The following is a 10,862-nucleotide window of genomic DNA, read 5'->3' on the forward strand; positions in this document are numbered from 1 at the left end:
TGATTATTTAAATTTGAATTTGAACACATCTAGATTTATCCATTTAACCTTATTTGATAAGTTGTTCAATTTAGAATTCAAATTAATTTAAGTTTGACTTAAATTCGAATTTGAATCTGAATTAAAATTAGACTACTGGATAAAGGATAAAATCTCTTCCTTCCCTATCTGAGATAGGCGCCACGCACAGGGATAAAACCCTAGAGTGTGGCCGGCCACCAAGTGGATAAGGGGAAGGGATTTTTTGTTCCAAATTCAAAATTGGAGATAAGGATTTGATTCTATTTTGAAGTTTGACTTCTTCTCTTTAAATATGAGAAAGATAGAAAATTGTAGAGACAATTTTTTAATAGATATTCAGCCCTAAGTTTGTTGTGGCCGAATTTCTCATAGAGTGAAAAATAGAGAGCAAAATTTTTCTCCAAAAATTCCACATCGTGCATGCGTTGGTGTTTGTGGAAATTCGAGTGTTTCAGAAACCTATTTTGTCTCACGTGTGCCCACACACACGTCTACGTGGAATCAAGGAATTGACGTGGAAGACTTTGGTATTCTAAACACAAAGCTTGGAGCAAGGACTGTTCGTGGTCAAAGAAATTCAAGTTATCATCCGAGTCGGCTTCCAGGTATTTTTCGGTTGATCCTTGAATAGTGTAAATTAATGTGATTAATTTATTCGTGCATAAATTAATATAATCTATAGAGTATGTCAAAAGTTTTATGAAAATTTTTGTTATACACGATCCGTTGTTTTCCTACCACGCTTCCGCACCCGAATTCGATTCGGGAACCAGCAAATACATGTTTAATTTCCTAAGGAATTTTAATCACCACAATTAAGAGTCGTCGTATGGTAGGTCAAATAATTGCTAATTAAAATGAGACTATCTCAATTAATAAATACTATCTCAAATATCTTATACTTCTAATATTTATTAATTTTCTTTTATTTAGGTCAAGAAAATAATTAACCAATTTAATTATTTCTTTATGAGTGTAACCCATCGTTTCATATCTTTTAGACTTAACTTAGAAGTTGCCGTCGTAGGGTAGGTTAATTCAAAAATACATCTTAGATATCCTATCTCTTTGGAAGCCAACCTTATTATTATAATTAATGAATACCCTCCGTAGGGAGGACGAAATCAAAGCGCCTCGGGGCCTCATTAATTACTCACGGTGTTGTACTAACGGTGGAGACCTATGCGTTATATTGTTATATTACCTGCTCCAACTCATTATTTACAAATACTATATTTATTTTATAAACAACTCTTACTTTATACTTCTTAGTGAATTTAAACAGTTCAAGTCACTAAGTTCCATATAATTTTAAACAACTTTAAAATTATATTAAGTCATTTATGACAATTTTAAAATTTAACATTTAAATTTATGAATTTCACATTTGACTTATTTAAATTTTGCAAAACCATTTGCAAATTAATTTATTTAAATTTAATCTCATTAAATTTAACAACGTTAAATTTAATCTTATTAAATATGATAATTTTGAATTTAATCTCATTAAACCCATCAATTTGGCACATTTAATTAATTTAATTTACTAAAACAATTTTAGAATTATAATAAATAATTAATGCGCATGATGGATGTTATACATATAAACTAGGTAGGCACTTTCTATCATATGATGGCATATTATATGCATAGCAATATAATTATTATCAATCATAATAAATAAATAGATAAATAAAGACATGCAAGCGAAATGGAAAAATTTAGCCAGATTTCATGGACCTAAAAATTATAACCCCAATAATAATAATAATAATAATAATAATAATAATAATTACATCACAATGGGTCTTCTTATAATTCTCCATCTTCAAATTCTCCATTTTCATTGTCTTCCTTTTTGGTGGATCTCAAAAAAAATGATTTAAAAAAAAAACAAAATGGAACTGGGCTACCTAAAGGCAGCCCTTTTGTCGATTATGGAGACTGGAAAGGCCAGCCCATATCATATTACCTCTGCCTCATTGATTGAGGCAGAGGAGGCCCATTTGGGCCTGGGCCTTGCACCAGCTAGGACAATCCTAGCTGGTCCCGTGACTGCACCTCCCGTTCGGCCTCATGGCTGCTGCAGTTCTGCCATGGCCGACGTTCGGCCATGGCAGCCGGCCTGCCATCGCCGGCAACAGTCACCGGTACGGTCACCGGCAACCTTCCATTTTTTTTAACAATTTGGAACTTTGCCAAAAAAAATTATTGTTGGAACTCTTCCACAAATTCACACGTGATGATCCGTCCGCCGTTGAAGAAAAATAAAATTACATATAAATTTCTATTTTACAATTGATCTAATAAAAATAAAATAGCAAAAACTAATTCCATAGAACCGGAAAAATTTACGACCAATCCATTTACATAATACATAACCATCACACAATAATCATACATCATATGCATAAGTGTCTACCCATTAAACATACATGAATTATCACATAATCAAACGTTAAATTAATATGAAAAAAGACCGCTCTGACACCAATTGTTTGTTTCTCAAACCGGATTTTTAAAAAAATTGTGCGGAAGCGCGGTATCGATCGAATCACATAAATCAAAATTTAATGCGATCATTATTTCATATTAATTTAACTACAAAGAAATTAAAGAGAAGAAGAAGAATTTTACCGTCGTTCAATTAGGACGTAAATCTTGAACTCCTCTAACACTGTCTTGAGCTCTTAAATTCTAAGAACACGGTTCTTTCTCAACGTATCTCCGGATTACTCTGAACCCGAACGTGTAGACGTTCTAATGGGTTTTTCTCAACACATGAGATTGATGAATAAGAAGGTCACCTATAGTTATCACTCACTTTTCTCAAAAGTATGTGCTAGCACTCAAGAAATTTTTTTTCATTTTTCTTTTTGTTTTTTATTTTTTTATTTTATTTTAGGAAAATATGAACCAAAACTGATTCATCCGCTCATTTACTCTTCTTTTCCTCATGCTGAGGAAACATGCAACAGCACGTTTCCTCCCACTCCCTCTTTTTTTTTTTTTTGAGGAAATGTTAGCACGTTTCCTCCCCTCTCTCCTGCAGCCTTCTTCTTCTTTTTTGTTTTTTTTTATTTGTATTATGGCCAAATCTCATTGGCCAAAGTAAAATAAAATAAATTTCTCTAGATGAGAAATAGGAGTGTGAGAAAAATTTCTTTCTTTTTGTAAAAGTGATTAGATTCATCCATATTAATTTAAAATGATTTAAAATTAATTTCAATATTAATTAATCGAATTAATTAATATATCTATATTTAGAATTCTTAATTCTAAATTAATAATCATAACCCAATATAATAGGTATAGTTCACGTAATCTTATGGAGCCGTTGAGAGGAACTATAGACATTATCATTTTAAGCTCCAATAATTTTGCCAATTAATTAACACCTTAATTAATATATCAAAATTATTAATTCTAAATTACTCTACTATAAATTTAGACTTACACTCTTAAAATTATAAAACAATTATGTTCACGGAATTTGTGTTGTCCATTGATATAATCACTACATACAAATTAATCCTCCATAAATGGTTCATAATTAAAGTTAGGAATTTTCCATTGACCTCTTTAATTATATCTTTCTCCATAAGTATTATCGATCCTCTAATGAATAATATATTTTATGATCCAATCATAAAATTGAGCGCTCTTATTATTAAACCCCTGAATCAACACTTATGGGAACCATCCATCTACTTCATTATGAAGGAATGGATTTCTTCTTGTAAATTAATATTCTCGGCTATTTATTTTACTATGCTCCCAATATACCAAGACTTTGACACTATTCATATGTGTCATTACTCAATATATCAAAAAACATAATATCATAAATAGGAGTCTATTAATTACTCAGAATTAAGATTAATTCATAGATGACCATCATTGATTAATATTGAATATTCTATTTAATAACAGAATTTATTAGAGATTCATAATTAATCGCGTTTCGGTCTTATGTAATCATATTACATAAAATGCTTTCATTCCAATCATCTCATTATTAACAATCTAGGATAAGATTGTTTCATTCAGAATGTAATGAACCGTATTAATAATTTTAAATCCCAACTTTAATTTATAATTATGGACAAATTTAGATTATTTTACTCCAAACATTATTTTCTGCATAAAACACTTATATACAATGTTCAAAGTTACATATAAAATAATCTAAGAATTTTTTATATTTATAAAACATCACATGTATGTAAAATAATATTGAAAAAGTTTCATCATTTTATTAATAATCAGCAAAGTATTTACATCTTATTTAATTTATAGGCATATACTCTAATAATATCGTCGTGTCACTATACGGATTGTCAACCCTAACAATAATTAAATTTAAAATATTCTCTTTTTTTTTCTTATATTTTGAACTCAACTCATGAAGAAGAACCAAGTGCAGGACCCTGCTGGTTTTTGTTCCAAAACGAAGCCCATACTACACACACACCAAGAATCGAGCTGTCCTAATGTTTTGGCGATTCGGTGTTGAGCAACAAATGTCAGTTTTGACTTGGGGTCAACTCCATCGGCTTTGCTCATCCATTTTGGCTGTTTTCAGCGGCTAGTTTCGGTTCGGGCCATAAGGAGTCTTCCACATTTCATCCTTTTACAGCATGGTGTAATTTCTCCCATCACAATCTAGCATTTGTACAATCAAGATATTATTAAAACAAATATTTTCCATACACATTATAATTATTTATTTTAACAATCAAATTAATATTTACTGCATGCATGAAAAGCACTAAGAACTTGAAACAACAACACAACACAAATAGACGTTATCATTCCCTATAAATAGAGGTACAAAACCTTAAAAAACAACAACGTAAAGATCCCGTTCATTTTACCGATTTAAATTTAAAATTTGAGTTTTGTTACAGTAAAAAGTTATCATAAACAGTCAAATCTAATTTTTTACTACAGTAAAAGGCTCTCACATCACATCTCAACTCGAATTAAAAATTCAAATCAGCGAACTAAATGGGATAAATTTTCTCATCTCTCTCAACCTATGAAACTTATTTTACCAAAAAGCGTTTTAGTTCGAACCTTGAAATCCCTTCATTACACACTTTGAAACACCAAAATCGTCACCTCATGATCATCTTCACCGCCATCGATAAACCTTCAAACTTCAGTCATTTCTCATGAATACTCACCGGTGGCTATAGAGGCAACCCGAGTTCATCATCCACGTGGGACTTTAAAACTAGCTAATTGGAGACAACCACGTCGACTAACCCACCATATTATAGTCGTTTATTCAACCAGGCCCCAACAACTTTAAAACTTGTACTAAGACTTTAGTAACTCCTAACATTTTTAATGCCCATCAAAAAAATTTTGTCTCGTTATGCATTACAAAAATATAATTCCAAATACAAGCTAAAAAGTTAAACTTGTATTTCTTTTCTACAACATAAAATATGAGGAAAAACATTAATTTTAAACAGGTACATTGTATTGTAAAACCGGCTTGACAATAAGGATCCATTTGATACATAAGTTCGAAATATTGTGGTTTGAATTTTTGTAGTTTGAAATATGTAGTTTGATGTTTTAGTTCAAAACATTGAAAATAGGGGGAGGGGGTATAAAGTCAGAATTCTTATTTTTTTTAAGTTTGAAAACATCAAATCAATGAAAGATATTTACCAAATGTTGATTCAGAAGAAATTTTTGGTTCAAATCACTTGAATCTGTTTTAAGTATTTAATCGCCTTGTTTATGTTGAAAGGAAAGAAGAAAACATAATTCGACACAGTAAAGCGAGTAACAGGTAAGCATTCGATGTAGTTGATATGTTCCTCAACAAGGTGAAATGAGTAAGAGGAAAATTGTAACCTTTGGAAGGAAACCCTACCCACTACAACCTTTTTGTTCCTCGTCTTTATCTACATTGCAAAGTCATTTTCTTTTGACCCCTCTCTCAATTGCTTGTCTTTTGATTTCGAATAGGGCATAAAATCCCATTCATTGTTGGGTCTTGTTTGGATCTCTGCTAAAAATTATAAAAGGAAGTTTTTGCCCGTTTGCTTGTTCTTGTAGAATCTAAATCTATATAAAGCATAAATTCCCTAATCGATCACTGCTGAATTAGATTCGTGTATCTAATATGCTCGAGGACTTTTGGTAAAGACTATAATATGCGGCAAGAATATTTATGATCCTATGGTACGTGTCCAAGATTAGTGGCTTATATTTGTCAAGACATTAAATAATTAAGTGGGAATGTGCAGCAGACAATTCATTTTATTTTAATTAATTTACCAAGTTCATGTGCCGTTCACTTTTTAAAAGGGTGTCTATAGCTATAGGGAGTAGTAGCCAATTGTTGTGAAAATCTTACTGATTAGCGGGTGAAGTCAGGGCAGTAAGCAAATCATCTATTAAGAAAAAAGCTTTAGGGTTTGAATTCGAATGGACTGCACAAGTATGTGCAGCCTATGTTGCAGTAGGTTGGTTAAAACTATACAGCTAGAAACACGAGTCCGTTTAGAAGGTGGGTTCAAAATAAGTGATTTAAATCAGAATTTAAATTTTATGAGAGAAAACCTTATAACAAAACTTTTTAAATTCAATTTATTTGTAAAAGAAAACATTGTTTGAACTCAAATCAAAGTGGTTTAAATCCTTTGGTGTGATACAAAAATTGTCAATTTTTATTACACGTGTTTAAAAACTTATCACGTCAACTAATAAATAATAATAATAATAATAATAATAATAATAGGCTACATTTAGAACTGAAAAAATAATAATTCGTTATCACGTGAGTTGGTTAAAAACAATCAGATTATTGCTGGTATAGGATAACTAGAAATAAAAACAAATAAACACGCAAGACATATACAAAGAGATCACATAGAAAACTGGCCACAAAAAGAATAGGCAAAGAATAAAGGAATAATTGTGGCTTTTTAATCTGAAAACCAGTGCCTAAAATGGTCTACCAATAATATAGCCTTCTTTAACAATTAGGCTCTTGAAAATGTATTGAAAAAAATTTTAAATAAAAAAGAAACTTGAAGAAAAGTGATGGGCAAAAGAGAATCAGCAGCACTTTTAAAGAAGATGATGAAGATTAGAATGCCACTTTATAACAGAAGATAACACCCACCTTCTTCCGTGGAAAACCATATGGTATTAAAATAAACAAAAAAAAGTAAAGAAAGAGATGTAAATAAGAATATTAAACCAACACATGTGATCCCTTTGCAATGATTACTCTCCAATTTCCATATATTTTAAGCGTCCTAGAGCTCTTTAATTATGTCCCTTCTCATGAACCTGCATTATGCATAGTACAATTATTAATTAATCCAAATAAGATGAGAATGATACAAAAAGATAATCATATTATAAAAAGAAGATTAATAAAAAATTATGTAGCTAATTTTATTGGAAGAAAAAACTAATTCACCCATTGTTTTCCGACAAATCGAGAGGAGAACAATCAGAACGGCTATGCCTGCAAGTACGCCAACAATAATGGCCACTGTTTTTCCCGCTTCATCTTCATTAGAGGAATCTATACAAACACCAAAAGAAAAAGGAATTAGAATTAGTCCTATATATATATATATATATATACATGCCTTTTATATCTCAAGATTTGATTGACTGCTTCATAAAAGCTTATTCTCTTGGCAAGTTGATATTATTTGAGTCTCAAATAAGTAACGAATTAGTTGAAAAAGTTTCTAGTATTAATTCCATATATTTTTGTGCTAAAAACTAAGTTAGAAGAAGATAAGTGTAGAGTTCTTTAGTGATTTAATTCCTTGGAACTTTATTCTTAAATACTCGAGACCGTCTTTTTTCTTCTTATAAAATGCTATGGTGAATAATTGCACTTAATGTGAATGATACTATATAGGCGGTAGAAAATTGCCATAAGTCGGCTAATTATGAAAAATATACATAAAATAAGGTAATGAAAATCAAATAGTCTAAAATATATGAAAGAACAAAGTGAGGAATGGCAGAAAGATTGGAGGACCAAAAAGCAAGCAACTAAAGAACTACCACACTCCTTAATGGTTTACTTTGTTGACCTTGGTTTTGGAGAATTTGAACCACTCTCTCTCTCTCTCTCTCTCTCTCTCTCTCTCTCTCTCTCTCTCCCCAGAAAGAACTAAAGTAGTCAATATGTCACTTTAAGTAAAAACGAGTTCCTTTTAGTTTCAAGAATTTCCCAAAGCACAAAGTATGCAGCTAATAAACAACATAAAAAGAATCTAACTTAACAACACTAGCACTAGGACAATAAAAGAAGAGAAAACATATGTGTTCATGTTATGAAACACTCATTAATAACATTACCAAGTTTCTGTCTCATGATTAAAAGATGGACATGAATATAGTGGCCGCAAACTTAATCTAACAGTAATTTCACATATATCTCTAATGTCGAGATCTTTTAATAGTAGTTTCATACAGTAATTTCATACATATCTTTTAACAGTAATTGCATACATATTTTTAATGTCGAGGTCTTTGAAATCCTCAACACTAAGTGAAAAAAAAAAACAAAAAAAGAAGAGTAGGAGAAGAAGATAGAAAGATTGAGTAAAAGAATGAACCTGAAGATAGATCATAGTAGCCAGAAGCCCAATAACGAGCATAACATTGTGCCAAGAACACATCGGCGGCTGCAGCCGAACCACACAGGCTCTTCACCTTCCCGATAGCATCCGCAAGACAAGAAGAGCAATCCGTCGGGCTTAAATCTCCAATACACTGAGCAAAGCCTTCAACCAAGCCAGAGCTACTAACCCTAAAGCTCGTAGCCCCCTGCAAGTCCGCTAGAACGTCGTCTCTTCGCCTAAAGAACTCGACGTCGTTGCTCACACTCTTGCTGCACTTCTTGTACCTTAGACCGGTATCGATTTTCCCCAAGAAGTCTAAATGCTCGTGTCTAATATAGCAGCCTTCTAGCTGTAAAGAAGCTCCATAGGAGTAGGGACAAACGAGGCCTATTTGGTTCACCAAGCTCTCTATGCACTTTGAGCAGTCAAGAGAATTCAAATCACCCCTGCACTGGTATAAGCCGAATATGGTGGCTTCCGGCGGTGTGCTTGAGCTTCCGTTACCGATGGCGAAGCTGTTGTACAACGCTTGAGAGGATGAGCTAACAACTGAGGACAAAAAAGAGTTGCGGTTTCCATCGAAGGCGGAGTTCGGTTGGAACTTCTCTTCCGAGCAGCCTGCGTAGATGAAGATGTGAGCTTTGATAGTGTGGCCATGGACACTAATTAGTGAGGAAAAGAAGAAGAAAAAAGAAGCAACTCCAAGAGCTAAGAAGGGCTTGTGAATGGAGTGAAAATGAAGGCTCTTCACCATTTTTCCTTTTTTTTTTTTTTTTTTTTGTTCAATTTGTTCTATCTTGTATTCTTTTGTTTTTGTTCTGTGCTTTGAGTGGATGATGTGAGACTGAAAATGAGAGATTAGTTGCTTTTTGGTCTTTCATGAATTCTCATGTGGCACTTTTTGCTGTGAAAGAAAATTCGGCCCCCATTTGTTGTTCCTCATGGGCCTACTTGAGTAAGTTCATTTTTAAAAGCATTAAATGTGGAAATTCTGATTTCCTTTAAGTTAATATTTGTTTTAAGTTCACCAATCACCGCTGTTTATAATTCTCTCCATAAACATGCTCTTTGCATGATCAAAATGATCTTAATTTATCAATAGTCTGTTTTAGTGTATTGAGATCAAAAAATAAGCAATTAGGACATGAAACAACAGTATTTATCACCAATAATAGCTTCAACAAGAAGTAAATGACATATAAACCATATCATTACAGAGATAATAGAAAGTACCTTTAAGGTCTATTTGCCAAAATCCTTGCATAGTCTCAACATCTAATAGTCATAACAAACCCAAATCCTTACATAGTCTCAGCATCCAATAATTATCACCAACAATACCGTAAACTCTCTAGAAATTTTTTTTTTTTTTTTTAAATGGAAAACTCTCTAGAATAATAAGTTCTCAAATACTAATCTAAATTCACACATCCAACAGAGTTGTACTACACAAATCTTCTATCTGAATTGGCATCATCACCTTATTGATCTGGAACAACAGTAAATTATCACTTAAAATAAGCAATTAGTACATGAGTCAGTAGTGCTTTTTTTATGACATAAACGTATATTTCGACATCCCCATTTCCTCATACATTTCAACCTGGCTAAAAGGCACTTTATATTTCGAAAAAAAATATGATTTTATATTATTCACTCATGAAAATAGATGAAGCAGTTGTAATTATGACAAACACACATATCCAAACGACATTCTATGAATGGATGAATAAAATCACATTTTATTACAAAGAGAATTGAAATGGTTATCGACCAAAAGTTAACTTACTCAGATCCACGCTTTGTTCTAAGCCATTTTTTGATGGCTTTGCTCAGGTGGACTAATGTGTTTGTTCCCCCGGGACGTGGGCTATCTTTGGCCAGACTTCTCCGCTTTCTCATCTGCGTCGATCTTTCGAAAAGTCGAGGACAATTGTGAATTGAGAGGTGTTGGATGAGACACTTGATACCTTCACGCAGGAATATTGTAGGACCTGTTTATTTCGCTGATTCGAGTTTTTAATTCGAGTTGAGATGTGATTTTATGTGAGTTTTTTACTGTAGTAAAAAAGTCATATGTGACTGTTTCTAAGAGCTTTTTTCGGTATCAAAACTCGAATTTCAAACTCGAATCGAAGAAATAAACAGGGTAATATTTTCACATCCTGAAATCGCCAAGAATCTCAGTGAAGCAAGTTTCTCAATCCACTCTGGCAAAGC

General features: G+C 32.3%; 1 protein-coding gene across 1 annotated transcript; it reads right to left on the reverse strand.

Annotated features, from left to right (window-relative positions):
- Positions 1–7,098: 7,098 nt before the first annotated feature.
- Positions 7,099–9,410, reverse strand: LOC21408285 (cysteine-rich repeat secretory protein 15). Its single transcript, XM_010100637.2, has 3 exons — positions 8,637–9,410; positions 7,475–7,582; positions 7,099–7,341 (listed from the first exon to the last, which is right to left on the reverse strand). The coding sequence occupies exons 1-3, from the start codon at positions 9,394–9,396 to the stop codon at positions 7,334–7,336; spliced, it is 876 nt and encodes a 291-aa protein (XP_010098939.2). The 5' UTR covers positions 9,397–9,410; the 3' UTR covers positions 7,099–7,333.
- Between the last annotated feature and the right edge of the window lie 1,452 nt (positions 9,411–10,862).

Source organism: Morus notabilis, unplaced genomic scaffold, assembly GCF_000414095.1.
Source record: "Morus notabilis unplaced genomic scaffold, ASM41409v2 Scaffold100, whole genome shotgun sequence".
NCBI lineage: Eukaryota > Viridiplantae > Streptophyta > Magnoliopsida > Rosales > Moraceae > Morus > Morus notabilis.

Coding starts and splice junctions, on each gene's coding strand:
- LOC21408285 (XM_010100637.2), bottom strand. CDS start 9,396: ATGGTGAAGAGCCTTCATTTTCACTCCATTCACAAGCCCTTCTTAGCT. Junction 7,583..8,636: donor CTACTATGATCTATCTTCAG/GTTCATTCTTTT, acceptor GTGTTTGTATAG/ATTCCTCTAATGAAGATGAA.